The sequence below is a fragment of the Phocoena phocoena genome, chromosome 14 (genome assembly GCF_963924675.1).
Source record: "Phocoena phocoena chromosome 14, mPhoPho1.1, whole genome shotgun sequence".
NCBI classification, from domain to species: domain Eukaryota; kingdom Metazoa; phylum Chordata; class Mammalia; order Artiodactyla; family Phocoenidae; genus Phocoena; species Phocoena phocoena.
The window spans coordinates 49,830,245-49,856,206 of NC_089232.1; the positions used below are offsets into that span (position 1 = coordinate 49,830,245).

At 41.1% G+C, this 25,962-nt stretch overlaps 1 protein-coding gene across 3 annotated transcripts in view; it reads left to right on the plus strand.

Moving 5' to 3' along the window:
* Window positions 1–25,962, plus strand: part of FSHR (follicle stimulating hormone receptor) — a 166,100-nt gene that overhangs the window by 121,553 nt on the left and 18,585 nt on the right. For 2 of the 3 annotated variants that reach the window (XM_065890876.1, XM_065890875.1), the window contains exons 5-8: window positions 17,110–17,181; window positions 18,360–18,437; window positions 23,911–23,979; window positions 24,091–24,165. In XM_065890876.1, coding sequence (XP_065746948.1) covers window positions 17,110–17,181; window positions 18,360–18,437; window positions 23,911–23,979; window positions 24,091–24,165 — 294 coding nt within the window. The remainder of the gene's footprint in view (window positions 1–17,109; window positions 17,182–18,359; window positions 18,438–23,910; window positions 23,980–24,090; window positions 24,166–25,962) is intronic. The other variant, XM_065890877.1, reaches the window with a different exon arrangement.

Consider the following 25,962-nt stretch of genomic DNA (forward strand, 5'->3'; position numbering starts at 1 on the left):
ACTTGGAGAGATCTTTAGGTTTTAAAAGTCCTTATGTAGCCAGTGTGGTATCATGGAAAGATCACCAAGAGGCATGGGAGTCCGAGGGCCCAGGTTTCGATCCCATTTCTTCCACTTGCTAGCAAACAAGTTAACTGAAACTCCCTAAGCCTCAGTTTCCTTATCTAGAAAATGGAGCTAATAATAGTATCTTCTTCATGGAGTTGTGGGCAGGAATAAGTGACTCTGTACAGGCAAGGCCTGTATGATGGTGCCTGACATGTGGTAAGGTAATTGGAAAGCATTAACTATGATTCTTTCTGGTTTGAGCTTAGAAATTTGGGTGATTCATTTACCTTCTATGAGTGTTGCCTCCCTTATCTGTAAGACGGGAATCATAATTGTATTCACCTTAGAAACTCACAGTAAAGTCAAATGAGGTAATATGAAATAACTCTGTCACTTGAGCTACACAAATATAAGATAAGGTGATTTTCCAGCCTTTTCTTCCTAGAAGTCTGGGTCAGAACTGTGACCTGTGTAATCAGTTCCTAGGACTTCAGTTACTTCCCAAATACCAGTCCTCTGGTCTATTGCCACTTTAGGCAGCCTCTCACCCGGGTCCAAGTCAGACACTGGTCACTGTGTCCCCAAGCAGGAGGAGACAGTGATGAAAGTTGCCACGTGGTTTTCTTAAAGTCCTTCTCTCAACCGAAGTGACACAACAACAGCTCCCACCCTTCCCCAGGGTGGGGGGCTGGGAAGGGCAGATTCTCAGGCGTCTCCAGGAACCCTTCTCACAAGGTTCCTACACCGTTTTCACGCCCACTGTGCACGAGAGGTTAAGAGTTGTGTAACTGGTTTCTAGGAACCTGGACTATAGCATGTCTCATACCTCGGCATCTCAGGAAAAACTCCAACTCTGATATCCTGTTACACTGAGACCTGCCCTAGCCACGAAGGCATCGTGTTGCAGGCTCCAAATTGAAAGGACGAATAACAACAAAGTGAGAGCTGCTCAGTAACCCATCACAAACTTTGTTGTTTTCTACATTCAGGCCCATTTTGTCAAAGATTTCTCTTCAGTTTAGTCCTCCTTTGATTCATTTTGCCATCAGAGAACATGACTTCTTCTTACCCAGACAGGGTGTGTAGTAGAGAGGTTAACTGTTGGGCTAGGAGTAGGAATCTGATCCTGTGACTGACAGACCCTGTACAGCTGCAGGGGAGTTATTCAGAGACTCTTCCCTCTTTAGGTTGTACCAACCTTCCCTCTTTAGGTTGTACCCTGAAGGGGCCCATCCTAAAATGCCTGAAATGCCGGGAGAAATTGGATCAAAGTTCATTTGACAGAGTGTGCCTTTTCACCAGTGTGGTTCTGTAAACTTTCTGATTTATATCATGGTAGAGGAATACAGGGGGCTGACTAACAGAACACTCTGTCTAAGAGAGAGTTTGCCAACCATGTTCTAAATGGTAACAGCATTTTTGGAGAATTAGCATAAATCAGCCTAAATACTCTAGCTTCTAGCAGGGCTTCCAAGGTTGAACTAGGAAACACCACACTCAGGAGATACTCTACAATAAAGGAAGAATCCAGGGTCAATATGTTTGGGGAAAGACAGCACACTACTTCCTCCTCTTGGGCATTTACAATGAATAATATTGTGGTAAAGGCTCTGAGAATCCTGCAGGAAAGAAACTGTTTAACCTTATTAATCCAGCACTTCCTAGACTTATTTGATGACTGTGGCCTTTCATTTGTAAGCAAAGCATTTATAACCTTTGGAAACAGCATTTATGAAGAAATGCTCCAAGTTTCTCAGTTGGAAGTCACCTTAGAGGTCACAGAGTCCAACTCCCCTTTCCAATTCTACACCCCGTTCCAATGTGTGGGGTTTCCCCTCACACATCCAAGCAATTCTCAGACACCAGCTGGGTACCCTATGATTCAACAAGACTGTCCCCCTTCAGACACCAACTGCAAGTCCAGGTTGTCACCTGTGCTCCTGACCAAACAGCTACAGATTGGAGCTTTCAATGACCCCTCTTTGAGTTTGGTTAATTTGCTGGAAAGGCTCACAGAACTCAGGGAAACATTTTGCTTACTAGATTACCAGCTTATTACAAAAGGATACAACTTAGGAACAGCCAAATGGAAGAGATGCATAGGGCAAGGTATGGGGAAAGGATTCAGAGCTTCCATGCCTTCTCCAAGCCCACCTTGCTCCCCACCCAGAAGGTCTATGCCAGTAAGGGGAATGGAGACCAAATATATATTTTGTATCATAAATAACAATATCACACCCCTCATGAAGAAACCCAGCCACACAGACACATTTCCAAAGGTAGGGAACCAAGTGCTTTGCAGTACAATTCATTCTTCGGTCTGATCACACTAGGAGCACAAACTTTAGAGTCAGAAAGATGTGGATTCAACCTCTAGCTCTGCCCCCTTATGTGCATCTTTGTGAAAGTGGACCTCTCGGCTAAGCCTCCTCCACTCTGATATGAGGATGGTAATGATGCCCATCTCCTAAGGTGGAGGAGAGGAATAAATAAAATAATCAATGTTAAGTGCTTGGTGTGGTACCTGGTACATAGGAAGTGTTGAATAAATGTTGACCGTTATTATTATTAATCCTATACCTACTTTCCCAAGCAACACAGCACAAACCTATTACTATTTCCACCTGGAATCTCTTCAGAATCACAGGCTTCTCTTCCCAAGTAAAATATCCTACATAGTGAACAACACAGTCTTGATTCTTCACCCCATCAGCTAAAAAAAACACCAGAAAACAACAACAAAAACCCTATATCCCAAAATAAGTTTATTTATAAAGTAGATACATATATACACAAAAATTATATTTTAAAGTATGAAATAAAGGTGAATAAATCATATGTTTTACATGTACACCTTGCCTTATTATATACCATTTTATATGGCACAATAAACCTAGTTTGCTCTAATTATAACAGTATTTTAGAGAAAGCAATACCATAGGATGTGTTTCATTTTTTTTTTTTTTTTTTGCGGTACGCGGGCCTCTCACTGCTGTGGCCTCTCCCATTGCGGAGCACAGGCTCTGGACGCGCAGCCCCAGCGGCCACGGCCCACGGGCCCAGCCGCTCGGTGGCACGTGGGATCCTCCCGGACCGGGGCACGAACCCGCGTCCCCTCCATCGGCAGGCGGACTCCCAACCACTGCGCCTCCAGGGAAGCCCCTGTTTCGTTATTTTTTAATCCTTAGTTTAATACTCAGAAAAGCAATTCACAGGTCACTTCAATAATAGATTTCAATGGCTGTCAAAGCTGAGAACAAAACCTCACTAAAACAAATAGGTCTAATGGAAGACCAGCCTATAGCTGCACTCTGAGTCACCCAGACTCCATGTTCAATCCTACTCTTTCATGCAAATATTTTTATGAAATTCAGCTAGTAAATTTTCTTCCCTAATGCCAAACAGATGTTCTTACAAACCTGAATGATGTTGTATTTTTATATTTCTAATCAAAGTGTTCAAAACCCAGTGAAAAAATATAAACAAGTTAGAAAATTGCATATCCTTGTTTTTAAAATATGCAATGTGAGAGTTTTCATAACTGATGACATGCATCATTTTTAGCAATAAATTAACTTCCATTTTTTCCCGAATTCTTTCCTTTGAAATGCTGTTGTATTCTTCCTCATTATTAATACATCACCTTTCCCTTAAAGAGATAAATCAAATATGTCTAATTTGAAAATATCTGCTTTGTAACATTATTTCTGATAGTCATTTGTCATCACAGAAAAACTCAACCAATTGGAACACTTGTACTTTCTTTTAATTTGTAAGTCATCTTGCATTTTGTCAACTCTTTGTAGTAATTTTCCTCGAGATGACCAACAAGCCTCTAGGTAATAGTATGATCAGGACCCAGACACTAAACAGAATCTGACAGGCAAGAAGGTTTATCCAGGCAGGTTTGTCCAAAGAAGAAGGAGGAAATTAAAGAAAGGGGGAAGGAGGAATCTGGGAAATTCAGCTGCGGCTTCCAGTGGTTGCAACAGGGCACAGAGAGCCTCAGGCAGCAGATAACAGACCAGCCTGCCCAGGCATCATGGAGGTCCCACAAGGACAACAAGGACCCAGACACGGAAACAGCATCTCAGTGCCCAAGAGAACTGGGGGAAAGCAAGGCATGGCCCAGGTTCTAGGGAAACCAGGAAATCAGACAAGGTCTCAGTTATAGCAATGGAATGTGACTGAACCATGACCAATAACAGTGCCTGGACACAGTGCTAAGGTTTCCTGTTAGGTAAATCATTTCCCTGAATAATAGATAAAGGATCTGAGTCCTACAGACTTCAACTAACTCCTTAAGGCCATACAGCTTAAAAAGTGGTACAGTCAGGACTTGAACCCAGATCCTCTAGCAACAGAGCTGCTAGTTTAAAGCTACGCTACTCGTCCTATCTGAGAATAGGACCAGAGCCCGATTGTTTAACCAGAATATTAGGTCAAAACAGAATCTGCAGCCAGGCTAATAAGGCTGAGATCTTCAAAATCCTGCCTTCGGGCTCATTAAATTCCCCCTGATTGCTAAGGAGTCTGGTTTCCATGGAGACTGAGGCACGTCTGATCTGAATATGAGTTAAATATTTCCAGCTTTGAAGACATGAGACTGGGGAGGCAGGAAACAAGGCTCTCCCACTGTCTCAGGTAATTCCTTACCCAAGCTCATTTTACAGAAAGAGAAACCGAGGCTCTGAAAAAGGAAGTGAACTGCTCAGCACCATCCAACTAGTGAGAGAGAAAGCACTTAAATCCAGGGTCCCTCATCTTAAGTCTAAGGCCCTTTTCATTGAACTACAGCTTATTACACACACTCCCATCTAACTCCAAGCTTACGTGATTTTACACCTAATCAAATCTTTATTTAATGATTTGGAAAGTATATGTTAGCATCTTTTCTAATGGTGTATGTAGAGATGCAAATTCCCAGTCAATAAGGATCTACAGTTAATAGAAAACTCAATATCAGTGAGCCTCAAAAGGTAAGGAGGCTTCTCATATATTAATTAAGTATAGTCCACGATTCTCCTTCTTATGTATCATTGGATAATTAACTTCTCCCAGAGTGGTCAGAAGGAAGAAGTACATTTTACCTAAGAGACAGGAAAATGTAATTAAAAATGTAAAAAAGTAAGGGAGACAAAGACTTAAATTAGGTGCAAACAAAGCTTATATCACGGGAAATCAATTAGAAGATGGAAAAAGGAGTTCAAGTTCAAACCCTCAGTCTTGGTTTCTAGGAAATGTGCTTTGGCAAAAATAGTAAACCCCTAACCTAGACACACAACTGGCAGCGTCCCATTCTTAAATCAAATTTGCCTAAAATATCTCAGTGGGCCCTTAAGGCCATGGTATGGAATCTGTTTCTGTCTCCGTGTCCAAACTAAAAGAAAACTGGTTCGCACAGTCTCAGAATTCAGCATTCCCTGCCACAGTGGATTCTGAGTGGAATAAAGAATTGCATTCTTGGTTAGCATGTGTGATGGAGAGTGATATGTTGTTCTACCTGACTTTTCTCAGTTCAGCGAGTTATGCAGTAGGTTCTCAATAACTACCCATTGGTTTGTCCTGACCACTACTGTGAAGTCAGGGTTATGGGATGGTGAAAATATGGGCCACCTCTGCTCCGGGGGTCCCCAAGTCTTCTTACTTCCCATTACAGCACCTCAGAGTGGCTTCTAAACACTTAGGCATCAAGTCCTTTACCTGGTCTTAAAGATTCTTGAGATACTGCCTCCTCCTTCCCTTTCCATCCTCTTTTCCTCTGTGTCCCACCTCCTACAAACCTCCTGTGGTCTAAGCTACACACACTCACTTCCCTAGTTCAGGCCAGTAAGCTTTATACTCTCTCAGAAATCTTGTTTGCTCTCCTTCCTTGACTAATCCAACCCATTCTGCTCTCCCCTTCACTGAACTCTTAAGACACTCACAGTCAGTAACATAGATTTTAGCACTAGACCTGTCTGAGTATTTCCACTATACTAGTCTTAACTCCTTAATTCACCTGCAAACCCTGAAGACATGGGTCTTTGGTGGTTTGGGCATGGTCTTTGGTGTCCTCTCTTGGATGGGATGGAGGTTGTATGAAGAGAAGATGTATAGCCCAATGCAAAACAAGTGAGCACACACACACTACAAATTTAAGAAAAAACAACCCACCAGCACTGTTGAAGATTCATGAAAGCACTAATGATGTTTAGGACAATGAGCCTTAGAGCTTTGCGGTCAACTGTTCATGAAAGCAAGTATAGTATCTAGTTAGGGAGCAGGACATAGTGGGACTGGTTCCCATCAATTGAAGGGGCCTCACTAAGTTCATCCTGGAAGGCGAAGTACCCATTTTCATCACTGTAACCTCAAGACTGGTGACGGTTAGGCGTGAAAGGTGTTAACACCAGCTCAGAATGTTGACTAGAGAGGCTTGTGAGCCAGTTACCTTTCTTTAGAAGATCCATTTGCAGAACTTAAATTTGCTGACATTTGGCCCTCAGGTCTTTACCTCTTCTTGAAGATAAACTGCGGTTGAGTGAATCAAAATAATTTCACAGCAAACAGTCATCTGACCAAAGCAAACCCATTGAGACATAGAGCTCCTAGCTGATTACCCACTTCCAGCCTCCAGCAGACATGAATTTGTTGATCAAAGGGGAAAAATGAATTGAAAACTAAGTGTTCATCCGAACTCCATTTCCTGAGTTACCTTGGGGTTATGGAGAGTTTCAGCTGTAGAGTTATTACCAATAATCCATCTCACTAGATGGTCACTAGATCTTTTTAAGTGCCTTAAACTCAGAACTACTGGAATAATCTTAGCCATTTTTGCTGTGTGTTTTCTCTTCTATAAAGACCAAAAATTTCAGTGTGCATCTATAGACACTTACAGATGTCCCATAAGTATAGTGGCTTTGGGAGCTCATACTATTGATATTAAATAACGTACTTGTACTCTTCTCATTGACAATCATAAATTCTTCCCTCCTTCAATTATATAAAATTCTTACTCATTCACTAACAGAAAAAGAGCCAAGTTGTTATCCATATAATGTCAAATCAGTTAGGTGTGATGAACACAGCTAGTGAATGATTCCTTTTCTGTGCTCACCTCTTGACAGCCCATAACACACTGCCTGGCCTGATACACATCAAGCACTATACATGCGCCAACCACTGTGAAAACGTTGAGTTTTCAGAAGAAACATGATTTCCATCATCATGTCGTTCACAATCTGGTTGAAGAGACAGACGTTGAATAGACACATGAACGCAAGATAATATACAATTGAGAATCTTGATGAGTGCTAATAAGGGAAAAGTGCTAAAAAGGAATATGATTATACTGGGAATAAATCGGAACCTTAATTTAGACTGGCAATCAGGGAGCTCTTCTCTGAAGAAACGACATTTGTAACTGAACCCTGAAGGATGAGTTGAGGTTGGCCAGGTGATGTGTGGGTGGTGAGCCTTCCAGATAGAGCATGTGCAAATGCCTGGATACAGGGAAGAACTTAGTGCATGTGAAGAACTGAAAGAAAGCCACTGGTGCTGAAGTGAATTGGGTGAATGGCATGAGTTGAGGGTTCAAGTGCAAGTAGGAAGGAGTATAAATTTTATTATAGGAAACAACTAAAGAAAAGCAAAGGACTAATGTCATCTTATTTACATTTTTTAAAAGAATGCTCTGTGTGCTGTATGGAGAATGGGTTTGAAAAGACAAGATTAAATGTGTGGAAAGGAGGAGACTATTGCAGAAATCTAGAGGAAAGATGATGGTGGCTTGTTCTAGAATGACGTCAGTCGAGATGGAAGAAACTGTATGGAAATGGAATCTAAGATGATGTTGAGATGGACTGGATGTTGGGGAATGGGGGTGACAAAGCCAAGTTTAATGTCACATTTCTAACAAATAACTGATAGATGGGAGTGCTGTTTATGAGGAAGAATTGAGAGGAGCAGTTTTGTGAAAGTGATGGTGGGAACTAGTTTAGTTTGCTATGTCAATGAGACATTCAGAAGAGGATATGTAAAGTAAACTTTAACTAGGATAAACTAGAGGGGTCAGAAGTCAAGTATAAATCTAGGAGTCGTCATCATATTGATACTACTTGAAGCCATGGGGAAAATGAGACCTTCCCAGCAAGACTATAGAGAAAAAAGGCAGAAGGCTCCAGAGTATGTCTAGAGGAGGGGGCGTCAACAACAAAAAACTTAAAAGGAGTAACAAAGAAAGAGGTGGAATAATAGAAAAGTGTGATTGGACAGAAACTAAGAGAAGAGAGAGTCTGGCAGAGAGTACTGAATTCTCCTGAAAGGTCTAAAACATGAGAATTTAAATTGTTCATTAGATTCATTGTTTATGGGTTGGTACATTTGGGGCATGACAAAAGTAGTTTCAGTGGAGAGGTACAGAATGAAAACAAACTGGAGCATCCTCAACAAATTAAAGAGGAATAGAACATGAGAAAATGAAGATAGCATACGCAGACAACTCTTTCTAGAAACTTTACTGTAAAAGAAGGAAGAGAAACAAGGCTGGGCTGCAAGTGGAGACAGATTTGGAGTGAAGGCAAATGGCAACCATCAGTGAGTCTGTGTAAAATGCGAAATTCAGTACAAGTTAGTATCGGTCTCAGTCTAGGTGATCCAAAACATGTCTGAGCAAGGACTTAACAAGTGAGTATTTTATTTTACATTCAAACTGGAGAAAAGAGATTAGATGACTAAGAAGAAAAGAAGGAATGAGGGAAAGGCAACTCAAGAATGTATTATCGGCTGAATGTCACCAGGAAATCAAGGCCCAATTATGCTAGAGCCCATCTAAGCTGTCATTTAGAATACATTAAGAGTTGTTCACCCAAGGAGTGGAAGAGTTCACCACTAGAAGAGGTGGTGCACTATGGGGTGCTAACTCCCTTGTACCTCCCAATCTGTCCCATGCCTCAAAATAGTTGAGCAGATTCCCATAAGGGTCCTACTCAGAGGTGGTAGAGGAGCCGAGGATACAGAATGAGAGATACCCAGCATAACTGAGGGCCAGTGTCTGCTAAGTTAAATCCGTATGTAGATGGTTGCTATGGTAACCGCTAGAGTAAAAGATGGAGCAAGAGGATGTGAAGCAGGGCTCAGCGGTGTCTGATATAATATCTACCTTGATATTCACACACTCCACAGCCTTTCCAGTCTGGAAAGATGAAATGGCTTGCATCTAGTTCATGCCAGAGCTGGCATGTACATTCTCCTGATTCCTGGCCTCCAGACCTCCTTGCCTCTGTTTAAGATTAATTACTCCAAGTATCCGTGATACCTGACAAGTAAATTCACTGCATAAGCGTTTTAATACATTCTTCGTGACAGAAGCAAGAAATGTTTTAGAACCAACAACCAATTAACCTAATATTTTATGAGCACATACTGTATTCCCAATCTGCACCAGTAGTATAGATTGTCAAAGAATATTAAGTATGGTCCTTGCTTTGATGTCTCATTAAAAGAATACTGCATAGACCCATGGGAAGAGATCTAAAAATAGTAGAAGGCTGGATATGATTATTTAACAAATGTAGAATAAGCCTGTGTCAAGCTAGCAGATATTTAGTTATGGCAATGTTTCTGTTGGAACTTCTCTGTGTAGAAACTCAGAGGTGGTGGAGAGCCATCATGGAAGTTATTTGTTTTGGTTAGAAACTTCAAACTCCAGATGTTAACAGAAGCTATCTCTGGGTAGTGAAACTAGAAGTGATTTTTACTGTCTGCTGTAGATGTTTCCATATTTTCCAAAAGTTTCACAATACATATGTATTACTTTTATATTCAAAGAATATACTTTTTAAAATAACCAAAGGATGTTGAGCCACTAGAACTCTCATACATTGCTAGTGAGAGTGCAAAATGGTAGAGCCACTTTGGAAAACAGTTGGGCAGTTTCTAATAAAGTTAAACATACACTTACCATCGACCTAGTAATCCCACTCATACGTATTTACCCAAGAAAAGTAGAAATGTTCCCTCTCTCCCTCCCTCCCTCCCTCTGTCAGTCTCAGTCTCTGTCTCTGTCTCTCTGTCTGTCTCTCTCTCTCTCTCTCTCTCGCACACACACACACACTATACACAAATTTTTAAAGCAGCTTTTTTATAATCACAAAAACTGGAAACAACCTACATGTCCTTCAACCTACGAATGAATAAACAAACTGTGGTATATCCTTACAATGGAAGACTAGTCTGCAATAAAAAACAGTGAACTACTGGGACTTCCCTGGTGGTCCACCAGGTAAGACTCCATCTCCCAATGCAGGGGGCCCAGGTTCGAACCCTGGTCAGGGTACTATATCCCACATGCATGCCGCAACTAAGACCCAGAGCAGCCAATATAAATTAAATAAATAAATATTCACAAAAAAACCCCAGTGAACTACTGATAAGTACAATAACATGGAAGAATCTCAAATGCATTATACTGTATGAAAGAAGTTCCATAACATATGGTTGCACCGATATGACATTTTGGAAAAGGCAAAATTATAGAAATAGAAACTGATCAGTGGTTGGTAGGAATAGGAAGTAGAAGGAGAGGTAACTACAAAGGGCAACACAACATAACTTGGAGGGTTCTGGAACTTGGCTGTATCTTGAGTGTGCCAGTATTTAAACAGCTGTATATGCTTGTGTTCACTCAGGTCTCTACACAAAACAATTTATTTTTCACTGTGAAAATTTTTAAAGTAAATAACAACAAATTCCTAACAAAAGCACGTTAACAGCTCTTTCCCACAAATAAACAAAGGGAGACGATCTCAAGGGCTAATGAAATAATCAAAGGAAGAACTGACCAGAATGGGTTCTGTGTGGATCACTTGGGAACCAAGAAGGAGCAAAACATCTAAGAACCATTACAGGTTCTCAGGGACCTGTAGGGAGAATGCACTGGCTTTCTGAAGACAGCAGCAGAGAACAAGACACTGAAGTCTCCCCTAGAATCATAAACCCAAAAGACACACGATCTTTCACAATGATGAGTGCACCGGTGAAGGTTCGTTAGGTTGCAGGCAACTAAGACCAACTTTGTCTTAGGTAAGGCACACAGAGAAAAGGGAAATGGGAGTGGGAAGGAACTGGAAGGATTCTGAGTAACCTACAGGAGCCCGGGAAATACTGAAGAACAGTGTGTCAGACAACTCTCATGGGTCAACTTGAAAATCTTTTTCACCACTGCTATGGAAGCCAGTTCCACCCAAATTTCAACCAGCTTAATGCAGCTTAATTTCAACTGTAGAGCAGCTACTCTGGCCTTGTGTACCTCTCATTTCTAGTCCTGGGGCTTCTTCTACACCACTGTAAGTGATGCCCAGTAGGAACTTGCTGGGTACCCACAAGTGTGCACGTCAGAGTGGACTTAACACCATGGGGATACCTTCCACCAACCGGAAATACTAGTCAGTGGATAAATGCCTCCCCTTTTCCCCCATTCAGAGCAATAGTTCTGATACCCATTTTGAAAATCTCCTAAGTCAAGTCCTTGGCATTAAAGACCAGTCACTAGTAGTGGTCGACAACTCAATACAGTACAGTAACTCATTCTTGTACTGATTCCCTTTCTTCCATCTCTGTTTCATTCCACCTGTCCCAAACTCTCTGAACACATATTATCAAATATACTAAATGCAAGCCAGCTTTTATCTCAGGCTCTGCTTCCTGGGGAACCCAGGCCAAGACACACAGGCCTTGGAAATGATCCAATATAGCTCTGGAAATCTCAGCTGTAGAAATATGTGGACTTTCACTTGAGAGTGATGGTATCAGTGGACTCATCTGTAACCAACCTTCAACTTCTTCCCAGGAGAGGGTCTGATGAGCCCAGCTTAGGTCACATACATACTCTGAGGTCAAAGGATGTGGAACTCATGCCCTAATCTCAACAGAATCACTTGGAGAAGAGGCAGTTCTTCAAAGAGTATGTGGAAATTGGAAACAGGGGATGATTTAGGAAAATTCTGTTTTCTAGTTGCAAGCTGCTTTTGGATCATGTTAATTTATCTTTTCTTAAGATAGCATTAACATTAAAAACACCAACATTCGAATTATAGGTGTCCCAGAAGAAGAAAAGAAAAAGAAAGGGACTGAGAAAATATTTGAAGAGATTATACTTGAAAACTTCCCTAATATGGGAAAGGAAATAGTTAATCAAGTCCAGGAAGCACAGAGAGTCCCATACAGGATAAATCCAAGGAGAAACACGACAAGACACATATTAATCAAACTGTCAAAAATTAAATACAAAGAAAACATATTAAAAGCAGCAAGGGAAACACAACAAATAACACACAAGGGAATCCCCATAAGAACAACAGCTGATCTTTCAGCAGAAACTCAGCAAGCGAGAAAGGAGTGGCAGGACATATTTAAAGAGATGAAGGAGAAAAACCTACAACCAAGATTACTCTACCCAGCAAGGATCTCTTCAGATTTGATGGAGAAACTAAAACCTTTACAGACAAGCAAAAGCTGAGACAGCTCAGGACCAACAAAGCAGCTTTAAAACAAATGCTAAAGGAACTTCTCTAGGCAGGAAACACAAGAGAAGGAAAAGACCTACAATAACGAACCCAAAACAATTAAGAAAATGGGAATAGGAACATACATATCAATAATTACCTTAAATGTAAATGGACTAAATGCTCCCACCAAAAGACACAGATTGGCTGAATGGATGCGAAACAAGACCTATATATATGCTGTATACAAGAGACCCACTTCAGACCTAGAGACACAGACAGACTGAAAGTAAGGGGATGGAAAAAGATATTCCATGCACATGGAAACCAAAAGAAAGCTGGAGTAGCAATTCTCATATCAGACAAAATTGACTTTAAAATAAAGACTATTACAAGAGACAAAGAAGGACACTACATAATGATCAAGGGATCAATCCAAGAAGAAGATATAACAATTGTAAATATTTATGCACCCAACACAGGAGCACCTCAATACATAAGGCAAATGCTAACAGCCATAAAAGGGGAAATCAACAGTAACACAATCATAGTAGGGGAATTTAACACCCCACTTTCACCAATGGACAGACCATCCAAAATGAAAATAAACAAGGAAGCACAAGCTTTAAATGATACATTAAACAAGATGGACTTAATTGATATTTATAGGGCATTCCATCCAAAAACAACAGAATACACATTCTTCTCAAGTGCTCATGGAACATTCTCCAGGATAGATCATATCTTGGGTCACAAATCAAGCCTTGGTAAATTTAAGAAAATTGAAATCGTATCAAGTATCTTTTCCAACCACAATGCAATGAGACTAGATATCAAGTACAGGAAAAGATCTGTAAAAACTACAAACACATGGAGGCTAAACAATACACTACTTAATAACGAAGTGATCACTGAAGAAATCAAAGAGGAAATCAAAAACTACGTAGAAACAAATGACAATGGAGACACGATGACCCAAAACCTACGGGATGCAGCAAAAGCAGTTCTAAGAGGGAAGTTTATAGCAATACAATCCTACCTTAAGAAACAGGAAACATCTTGAATAAACAATCTAACCTTGCACCTAAAGCAATTAGACAAAAAAGAACAAAAAACCCCAAAGTTAGCAGAAGGAAAGAAATCATAAAGATCAGATCAGAAATAAATGGAAAAGAAATGAAGGAAATGATAGCAAAGATCAATAAAACTAAAAGCTGCTTCTTTGAGAAGATAAACAAAATTGATAAACCATTATCCAGACTCATCAAGAAAAAGAGGGAGAAGACTCAAATCAATAGAATTAGAAGTGAAAAAGGAGAAGTAACAACTGACACTGCAGAAATACAAAGGATCATGAGAGGTTACTCTCTCATGCAACTCTATGCCAACAAAATGGACAACCTGGAAGAAGTGTACAAATTCTTAGAAATGCACAACTGCCAAGAATGAACCAGGAAGAAACAGAAAATATGAACAGACCAATCACAAGCACTGAAATTGAAACTGTGATTAAAAATCTTCCAACAAACAAAAGCTCAGGACCAGAGGGCTTCACAGGTGAATTCTATCAAACATTTAGAGAAGAGCTAACACCTATCCTTCTCAAACTCTTCCAAAATATAGCAGGGGGAGGAACACTCCCAAACTCATTCTACAAGGCCACCATCATCCTGATACCAAAACCAGACAAAGATGTCACAAAGAAAGAAAACTACAGGCCAATATCACTGATGAACATAGATGCAAAAATCCTCAACAAAATACTAGCAAACAGAATCCAACAGCACATTAAAAGGACCATACACCATGATCAAGTGGGGTTTATTCCAGGAATGCAAGGATTCTTCAATATATGCAAATCAATCGATGTGATACACCATATTAACAAACCGAAAGAGAAAAACCGTATGATCATCTCAATAGATGCAGAGAAAGCTTTCAACAAAATTCAACACCCATTTATGATAAAAACCCTCCAGAAAGTAGGCATAGAGGGAACTTTCCTCAACATAATAAAGGCCATATATGACAAACCCACAGCCAACATCATCCTCGATGGGGAAAAACTGAAACCATTTCCACTAAGATCAGGAACAAGACAAGGTTGCCCACTCTCACCACTCTTATTCAACATAGTTTTGGAAGTTTTAGCCACAGGAATCAGAGAAGAAAGAGAAATACAAGGAATCCTAATCAGAAAAGAAGAAGTAAAGCTGTCACTGTTTGCAGATGACATGATACTATACATAGAGAATCCTAAAGATGCCACCAGAAAACTACTAGAGCTAATCAATGAATTTGGTAAAGTAGCAGGATACAAAATTAATGCACAGAAATCTCTGGCATTCCTATACACTAATGATGAAAAATCTGAAAGTGAAATTAAGAAAACACTTCCATTTACCACTGCAACAAAAAGAATAAAATATCTAGGAATAAACCTACCTAAGGAGACAAAAGACCTGCATGCAGAAAATTATAAGACACTGATGAAAGAAATTAAAGATGATACAAATAGATGGAGAGATATACCATGGTCTTGAATTGGAAGAATCAACATTGTGAAAATGACTCTACTACCCAAAGCAACCTACAGATTTAATCAAATCCCTACCAAATTACCACTGGCATTTTTCACAGAACTAGAACAAAAAATTTCACGATTTGTATGGAAACACAAAAGACCCCGAATAGCCAAAGCAATCTTGAGAACGAAAAATGGAGCTGGAGGAATCAGGCTCCCTGACTTCAGACTATACTACAAAGCTACAGTAATCAAGACAGTATGGTACTGGCACAAAAACAGAAATCTAGATCAACGGAACAGGATAGAAAGGCTAGAGATAAACCCACGCACATACGGTCACCTTATCTTTGATAAAGGAGGCAAGAATATACAGTGGAGAAAAGACAGCCCCTTCAATAAGTGGTGCTGGGAAAACTGGACAGGTACATGTAAAAGTATGAAATTAGAACACTCCCTAACATCACACACAAAAATAAGCTCAAAATGGATTAAAGACCTAAGTGTAAGGCCAGACACTATCAAACTCTTAGAGGAAAACATAGGTAGAACACTCTATGACATAAATCACAGCAAGATCCTTTTGACCCACCTCCTAGAGAAATGGAAATAAAAACAAAAATAAACAAATGGGACCTAATGAAACTTCAAAGCTTTTGCACAGCCAAGGAAACCATAAACAAGACCAAAAGACAACCCTCAGAATGGGAGAAAATATTTGCAAATGAAGCAACTGACAAAGGATTAATCTCCAAAATTTACAAGCAGCTCATGCAGCTCAATAACAAAAAAACAAACAACCCAATCCAAAAATGGGCAGAAGACCTAAACAGACATTTCTCCAAAGAAGATATACAGACTGCCAACAAACACATGAAAGAATGTTCAACATCATTAATCATTAGAGAAATGCAAATCAAAACTACAATGAGATATCATCTCACACCAGTCAGAATGGGCATCATCAAAAAATCTAGAAACAATAAATGCTGGAGAGGGTGTGGAGAAACGGGAACACTCTTGCACTGCTGGTGGGAATGTGAATTGGTTCAGCCACTATGGAGAACAGTATGGAGGTTCCTTAAAACCTAAAAATAGAACTACCATATGACCCTGCAATCCCACTACTGGGCATATACCCTGAGAAAACCATAATTCAAAAAGAGTCATGTACCAAAATGTTCATTGCAGCTCTATTTACAATAGCCAGGACATGGAAGCAACCTAAGTGTCCATCAACAGATGAATGGATAAAGAAGATGTGGCACATGTACAATGGAATACTACTCAGCCATAAAAAGAAATGAAATTGAGTTATTTGTAGTGAGGTGGATGGACCTTGAGTCTGTCGTACAGAGTAAAGTAAGTCAGAAAGGAAAACAAATACCATATGCTAACACATATATATGGAATCTAAGAAAAAAAAAAAAGGTCATGAAGAACCTAGGGGCAAGACTGGGATAAACACAGAGACCTACTAGAGAATAGACTTGAGGATATGGGGAGGGGGAAGGGTAAGCTGTGACAAAGTGAGAGAGTGGCATGGACATATATACACTACCAAACGTAAAATAGATAGCTAGTGGGAGGCAGCCGTATAGCACAGGGAGATCAGCTTTGTGACCACCTAGAGGGGTGGGACAGGGAGGGTGGGAGGGAGGGAGACACAAGAGGAAAGAGATATGGGAACATATGTACATGTATAGCTGATTCACTTTGTTATAAAGCAGAAACTAACACACCATTGTAAAGCAATTATACTCCAATAAAGATGTTAATAAAAAAAAAAAAAAGGTATGCCTTGTGGTATACTAACAGATCTTTGTGCCTGAAGTGTAAGTTTCCTTTCTCTAAGGTATCAGTAGCTTCCTATATCCTGGTTAGAGTCTTAAAATAGAAAACATTAGCATGATTCAAGTGTATTATGGGATTTTCTGGTAGGTTTTTCTGAAAGCTCAAAATTGATATTTTGAATTTGGAAAGCTTAGACTCTAGCAATTGTTAAAATAACCAGCTTCGTTTTTCACTCACTCTCAGTTTGTCTCTTTCTAGGTTAATATCCAACACAGGTATTAAGCACTTGCCAGCTGTTCACAAGATTCAATCTCTCCAAAAGGTGTTACTGTAAGTTTGAAGAGTGGTTACCAACTCTTTACTCGATAGCTGTCCTGCCCAACAGCCTCTGGGCCTGCAATATGCACTGTGTAGTCTACATCCTCCAAAGATGTTGCTCTGGGTGAGCAGAGGTAGGAAGGCAAACAGCACGTGTCCTCGGTTTTACCTTAAGGCCAGCTAATCTCAGTTTGGAGAAAGTCAGCAGGCTCCTCAGTAAGACAGTTGTCAACAGAGCCAGCTTGTAGCAAATCAGGAAGTCTCCCCTTTCTTCACTATTTAGTACCTTACATACCTCCCTCCTGTAACCCCCTTTGTCTTCCACCATCGTCTCCTCTTCCCTCCAGAATTCCCATGCTGCCCTAAGCATAAAGAAACCACCTGACAAACTCACAGTGAACTGTTAATGACGATGTCTTTTGAAAGAGCAAGAGAAAAGGCAATGTATAACAGCAAGTTTATTTTCCATAGTGAAATTGTAGGAATCTGGACAGAGCCAAAAGGAAGAGGTAGGGAAGAGATGCAATGAGCTGAGGAAGGAAGGAGAGAGGGAGGGAGAGGGAAAACTAGAGAATATCCCCCATTTCTCAAATTGTTCCAAGCAATTTACTCTTTTTACATTTACATGTTAGATCAGACCCAACAGGGAAGCTTCAGAGGATGAGGGGTACAAACAGAAAACCGAGACTTTCTTCATCCTTTCAGTCAGGAGGAGAAAAACCAACGATAAAAATTTCTGTGACCCAAGGAGAACAGAGGAAGGAAACTAGCTTTGAGAAGGGAATTGAGATGGAGGAAGATGAAGGCCCAAGTAAGGTGGATGGAGAAGTTTGGTCTGGAGATGAAAGGTCAGCTTAAGTGACTTTGTCCTATTGATCAGGTACCAACTGTGGAGGCAAGGGTAACAAATGAGTCTGTTAGAACCTCAGCACAGTTGAATTAGCTAAGAAGACTTTCAGAGAGGGAAGAGGCTGCATGTCTGCAATTCCACTGTTAAGAAGAACTGATATACTAAAGGTAAATGAGATGCCATTCACTTCCCAAACATTGAGCTCATCAACCTTTCAGAACAACAGCTATTCCAACATTACCTCAGCTAAAGACTACACCATGCCAAGTAGACTGCTTGTGGGGAGGTGACATGGAGTGGAGCTGACATAAATACCTAATTTGTCTGTACTTTCTTCTAGAGATATTCAAGATAATATAAACATCCACACAGTTGAAAGAAATTCTTTCGTGGGGCTAAGCTTTGAAAGTATGATTCTGTAAGTAAAGGAAAAAACTCCAATGGAGGAACATTTGGTTTTTCATGTAATGATTTCTTTCTCATAATGGTATGCTCCTTTTTTTTGTTTGGGTAACTTTGGCATTTCACCTTTCCAGTTTCTCTCTGGTTCTGTGTTTTTCTCTCATTTCCCATCTTTACATTTCCAAATCACAACATGGAGACATGTTAATAATTTATGATTCTGTGGTGCAATTCAAGTATTTAAAATTGCTCTTTGAATGATGGTCTCCTGTGATGCAACATCTGTTCTGAGGGCCAGAACAACTCACGCATCAATAAAGCTAGTTATTGCCTGGCAAGGCTTTTGTTGCCCAAAGAAAAAGACCAAGAAGGAGTCTGAATCAAGAAGACATGGATATTCCCTCATAACCATGCCAAGCAGCTTCTGTTCAGCCCCACGCTGAGCATATAAGATGACTTCTCATTTTCTTGAAACAATCACGTTTTTTAATGACCTTGAGTTAATCTCTCTGACTTTTGGGAAAGTTTTTAAGTGCATTCTGCATTATTAACGGACTACCTTCTAATTGTTTGTGCCAGTAGCCTGCGTGGCAGTTTACGTGCTTCCCGAGATGGCCAAGAAATAGGGCACTAGGGGTTACCCAAGTGTTTGTGGGACCCATGGAAGTTAGATGCATAGAATGACATTTGGGGAACTGGTAATTGCAATTACACCTGTAAGAAAAGTATTTTCTCTTTACATTTCACACATGTTGTGTTTTTTTAAAAATATACATGTGTTTCAATATGCTGATATGTACAAAAGGTAAGTTCTAGTCCAGAAAGAATTTTAGCCTTTCTCAAAACAATAATACGATTTAGAGACCCATCTGTACCAAAATAACAAAAAAACAAAACAAAGGAGCAAGGTGGTGGGAGGGGCAGAGATGAGAACATATTGCAGAATAAAGCACAATATTTGATGTAAATTTATTACAGAGAACAACAGAAAAGGTTTGAAAGAGATTAGCAGAGAAATAGGACGTATGAAGGAAAAAAATAAAATCAAAGGCCTGTACTCAGAGTACATAGTAGTAGGACAAAATTGTAGGTAATACCTAATCCTCTCACTTAATATGCTCATGATATTTGGAATCTCTGTGTGTGTATGTGTTGGAAAGAGTTGATGGGGTGTGAGAAGTCTGAGAGAAAGGGAAAGCAAAGGAAAAAAGCAGCATGAAATATGTGCAAAATAAAAGCAATTGTTCTAAGCATAAAGAAGGTATAATGTGATTTGACGCGAGGCTTGAAGGAAGAGTTCAATGAGGGAAGGAAGGTGGCTGAGAAAGGATGTTGGGTCGAAGATGGCCATTAAAAGACGAGTGGGATTTAGCCACAGCATTGGCAAAGGACGAGCAGAGGAAACAGAATCTTCAAGGCCAAAGAGGTTTAAAAAAAAAAAAAAAAAAGCTAAAAAGGAACTTTTGGAAAATAGTGAGTACCTGAGTAATAACCGGCCTGGTGTGTTGCAGCAAAAGGACTCCTTGGCTACATAATGGAGGGAGGAGATTAGTGATAAACGTAATCAGTTGTACCTGGATGCTTGTGCTTCTTTAAATGTTGCTCTAGGGACTTCCCTGGTGGTGCAGTGGTTAAGAATCCGCCTGCCAATGCAGGGGACACGGGTTCGAGCCCTGGTCCGGGAAGATCCTACATGCCGCGGAGCAACTAAGTCCGTGCACCACAACTACTGAGCCTGTGCTCTAGAGCCTACAAGCCACAACTACTGAGCTCACGTGCCACAACTACTGAAGCCCACGTGCCTAGAGCCCGTGCTCCGCAACAAGAGAAGCCACCGCAATGAGAAGCCCACACACCGCAACAAAGAGTAGCCCCCACTCGCCGCAACTAGAGAAAAGCCTGCACGCAGCAACGAAGACCCAACGCAGCCATAAGTAAATAAATAAATTTATATTAAAAAAAACGCTGCTCTAAACATATGTGTCATTTTTAAATATAGTGATTCAAAATTAGTTCATGTGGCAAGTTTATTAACAGCGTTTTTTTTGGGCTGCGGCACGCGGCTTGTGAGATCTTAGTTCCCTGACCTGGGATTGAACCCAGGCCACAGCAGTGAAAGCACAGAGTCCTAACACTAGACCACCAGGGAACTCCCAGAGTATTTTACAGAAAATATATAAGTGGTAACCTGAAATTAATACAATGTTAGATGTCCATTATCTCAATTTTTTAAAAAAGTCCGTTTGTACTAATAACGTTCTCACAGTTTTGCATACTGACACACATCCTTTTTGTCCAGAACATAAGACAGAAGGCAACCTGTCCTGATCTACCTAGTCTTAACTTTTCCCAAGTGGAGGAAAAGAATTTCAGAAAGTAAGAACTTTGGAGAGTGTCCCGCAAGCCCAAAACTACAAAAGAAGCATAGAGATCATAGCCACCCTTCACTGATTCCTGTCCACGGATACTGTGTGGTTCCCCAGAGCTGAGAGCATACTCTCCTAGCGAGGACAGCTTTCTTAAGAGTCAGCATTTTTTTAACCTCAGATGGCACTTAATCCATAGATAACAGAATCAGAAGATCCACATTCACCACAATTTAAGTCTCCAGTTGTGCTTAGTCCAGGCGCTATGTCTGGATGCAGGGGCACTTCCTCCTCCTAGGGACATCCAAGGGTACTCAGGAAGAAAAAAAAAAGCCTGGGGCTTCCCTGGTGGTGCAGTGGTTGAGAGTTCGCCTGCCGATGCAGGGGACACGGGTTCGTGTCCCGGTCCGGGAAGATCCCACATGCCGCGGAGCAGCTGGGCCCGTGAGCCATGGCCGCTGAGCCTGCACGTCCAGAGCCTGTGCTCCACAACGGGAGAGGCCACAACAGTGAGAGGCCCAAGTACCGCAAAAAAAAAAAAAAAAAAAAAGCCTGGCAAAATGGCTCTGATGACTGGAAAAGCTTTCTATACATTGGCATCTTTCAAAATCGTGAAGCCCTGTTCTATATATATAAATATATATTGTTTTCAAAACAGCCCAACAATGAAGGATTATCAGACACTTGGCTAGCAGCCACCCCTACTCTGCCCTGCAACCAGAAATTCTGAACAGGGAAATACCTAGCTATGGCCGACCAGCAGAATGGGCTAATTCAGAAGAGATGAAATGAGGTTACATGTGTGCCATCTCCCAGCACAGCCCGGCCACAGGAACTGCTCACTTCCTGTGCATTTCCTCCCTTCCTCAACTGGCTTCCATCTCACTTGCCTGCCCCTCAAGGAGATTTCATGGACCAGGTCCCCCAGCACCTTCATTCTTTAGGATGAGGGCAGACTCTGCTTCTGGAGCCTCCTGAGCCTGCACTGAGTGAACACACCAGGGAAGGGACAAAACAAAACGACTGAGGAAAGCATGATTCCGTTACTCCCTAGCTGACGCTCTGCCCTGTTTGTCGTCACCATCATCATGAGGTTGGTTGTAAACCAGCACTACCTCTCTTAAGAAACTAGGCATATAGGTGATAAATATCAGCTTCTCTGGTAGTAGTTTGAGAGTCTTACAGCCTAATGTAAACTCAGGGCAAGAATTCTGTGCATAGTATGTTTTTTGTGTGCTGATCTGTTGACATCAAAAAATGCCACCCGCTCCCCATGTGATGGCATCTACTGATTAAGAAAATCCATAAAGACAAAGGGCTACTTTAAATACAATAATTCTTTTAAATTAGTCTGCATTTTATTTAATCATAGCAACATCTATTTGCCTGACATATACATGCAGAAAATGTTAATTATCTGGTCTATAGAAAAAAAGTTAGGTAGAGCTCATATGGAGTTGCACACTGCTTTTGTTGGGTCAAGGGTCAGCCAACTACACCCAATGGGGCATATCTGGTCCCTGATCTAGGACTAGCTTTTATAAGTGAAGATTTTGATGGTAGGGAACACAAACACTAAACCTAAATGAAGCAAAATGTTACCTCCAACAAAAGAAAAAAATTCATTCTTTTCAATAGTAGACCTATACTACAAAAAAAAATTGTGCTCAATTATTACTATTATACTTTAAGTTCGGTCAATAAAAATTTCGTGGCAATTGTTTTATAAGTACCTATATAAATTACCTATGTAACAATAATATTCTCATTTTGCTTCTTAACCCCACAAAACCTAAAATTTATTATTGGGCCTCCTACAGAAAAAGTTTGCTGACCCCTTTGATCCAAAACCCCCAGGATCCACCTCCCACAGGTTACGGGCAGCTGCTCCAGCAACTGTCACCCCCCCCAGGAATAGGCTGACAAATCAGTCCGGAGGCTGGATGTGCTGGGGACACTTGGGTAGGCGTAGGGCAGGCAGGACTTGGGATGCACAGACACTTCTTGGCCATCGGAAGCCACCAATTGGTTGCTAATGTTTTGAAAGACTTGCATTACTCCTGTGTGGATTTTCAGCTAACTGGCTTTCCAGAGGAAGAAAAACACACGCGGTTGTCCTCCTGTGATTTTAAGTGTGTTGAGCTACCCACTGCAGCACCGGAAACCATCGATGTCCTGAACACACGGAAACTTCTCTGGGTCAGCTTTTGGAACAGTGTTATTTGTACACCTACTGAGCCTGACAAGGGAAAGGACCTGACAGCAAATCAAGAGCAACGGATCAGAGGCTCTTCAGGCTGAGCTCTCCCGACCTTGGATTTCTGCTTTTGTTTTCAGATCCATCTAGGGGCACAGCAATGCAGCGCTGTCAGCCCAAGGTGTCCTTGGGCTCCCCTGTCCAGGCAAACCTGCTCACTGACCTTCTTGGCACAATCAGGATGACTGTTCCACATCCAGCCCCCCCCTCCCCCAGAGCCTCCCCCCCGCGCCCACTCACACAACCTCACCCCGCCACGACCCACAGTCTCTATCACTGATTTCTCTTCCTTTCTGGCTTAACCCAGAGCCACCTCCACAAACCACCAATAACCAAGTCCCTGTAGGTCACGGGAGATGTGCAGGTTGTCTGACAGCTTAATTAGATCACTTTTTGATGACAGCCAGGCCTGCTGCTGTGAATGAGCCTGAGTGAGAGGCTTAAGGCCATACAGAAAGGTGATACAACTTCTCTTATAAACACTTGCTCGATAACTGTATGATTTCTGTCCTTCAGGACAGGACAGATCTTTGTCTGCTCTCTCCATGGCATTGTCTCTGCACACAACTGATATGTGCAAAGACCTTCTGGGATCCAGGCTGCTATGCCTAAGTGTGCCTTCTCAAAATTAAATTTCATTTATTTCTCTGAATAATACATGCGCATAACGCAAACTTCCGATGTTACAAAAGGTTATACAGTGATAAATCAGTCTCCCTTCCACCCCAACCCCAAGCTTTAAGGGTGGTATTTTATTTATGCCACTGACCTGTGCTGTCTGACCCTGCCCCAGTGCTTCCAATTATGAGACCCATGTATTGTTTGCATCCGACAGTATTGGTTTTTTAATGGGTCTTTTATTTCAGATGGCTGAGTAAGAATGGGATTCAAGAAATACACAACTGTGCATTCAATGGAACCCAACTAGATGAGCTGTAAGTAGCCCTGACTATTCTTCCAGGTCATTTAGAGGGAAATGGCTCTTACAACAGTAATGTTTACATGGCTTTGTGTTTCCCTTCTTCTTCCCTCAACTCCATCCCCAGGAATCTAAGTGATAACAATAATTTGGAAGAATTGCCTAATGATGTTTTCCAGGGAGCCTCTGGACCAGTCATTCTGTGAGTAGCTTCCCCCACTTCCGTGTGCAAGAGATCAGCATCTTACGTTTTAGAAGTCAACTTTCTCCAATTCAGGGAAGCTTATGACGCAGGGCTGGCAATTAAGATCAAATTTTATTTGTGTCATCTGCAAAGATTTATAGGACAATTTAGGGCTGATCCACATTCTAAATTTCAGTAAAGTAGCAAGAGTAACAACAACAACTAACATTTAATGAGCACTTACCAAGTCCCAGCCAGTGTTTTAAAAACTTAAGATGAATTTTCTAATTTAATCCTTACAATAACCTCTGTGGTGGGAGCTATTAGTCCCATTTTAGAGAAGAAAAAACGGGCTTCCCTGGAGGGGTCAATTCATCCAAGGTCACAGAAATCTTAGAGCACAGATTCCACACCAAACTGGTCTAACTCATAGTACACTCTTAACCACTCTGCTATACATCTCTTCCCTGAAAGGGAAAGCACATCTCTCCTTCCTCACTCTCAGTGTCCAGGAGTTTCCCTCAAACCAGTGAGATATACACATACATTTATGCCTGGATCCTCTTTGTCTCGATTCCAGATCTCTTGGGATGTATCCAGTGCCTCTCAGCCTTGCATCAGCACCTCTCCTCCTATTACTGCTTCCTCATCTCCATTTCTCCCCCCAAGAGTGACTTTCCCCTATTCTCTTCTCATCAGCCCCTGCCCTTCCACAAGGGTCACCCACCTCTTCCCTGACAATCTCAGCCAACAGTGAATGCCTCCTTCTGTGATTCACACAGTCTTCATGGCTACAGGGGCCCAAATCTGCAAGAGCTTTTTAAAAATGTGTTTTCCTAGGCTCTCAAGCAAGACCCACTACATCTACTGACAAATGTACTGTAGGAATAAGAAAGGAATCTGGAAGGAAGGAGTCAGATCCAAGAAGAAATAGTGAGCAAAGAAATAGATAAACATGTGACTAGACGTAAAGGTTTGTTAGATGATCCTCACATAGCCTGCCTAAGGCCAGCTGGGGCATTTGGGAGCCACTAGCCAGCACCTCTTACTTGGCAGTCAGTATATATATTATCTACCTATCTACGTACCATCTATCAACATCACTTCATTTTCACCAAAGAGCTTATCCAGTTGACCCTTGAACAACACAGGTTTGAACTGAGTCCACTTACATGTGGATATTTTTCAATAAATATATACTATCTGTGGTTGGTTGAATCCTCGATGTGGAATCATGGATAAGGAGGACAGGGCTATGAAACTTGGGCATCCGTGGATTCTGGTATCTGTGGTGGGTCCTGGAACCAATCCCCAACAGACACCAAGGGGCGACTGTATTCTCCTTCAGGCTGGAACCCAGGCATCTCTGGAATGAGATCCTGTATGGTAGCGCAGGAACTCCATAAATGGTTATTACTGATGATAAAGGATATGTTGTGACCTTATATGGGACTCTGTCTCTTTGAAGAAGTTCAAAGATTATTCCAGAATGCGTGGTTTCAGATAGGCAATATGTACAAACGAAGGGAGTGCCCACATGATTAAAGCACAGATGCCAGAGCAGACTACCGAAGTTTAAAACCAGTTCTTTCACCTCTCTAAACCTCGGTTTCCTCACCTAAAGAAGGGCAGAAACAAACAAACGGCAGAAACAATAATACCTATTTCCTAATACTGTTTGAAGCTTAATAATATTATATATGTGTGTATATATACATATTTATATTTTTATATTCACTCATTGATTCACTCAGATAGATCTTAAGCACCAGCCATGTGCTATGCACTGTATATAGTGCAAGGAACAAAAGTTTT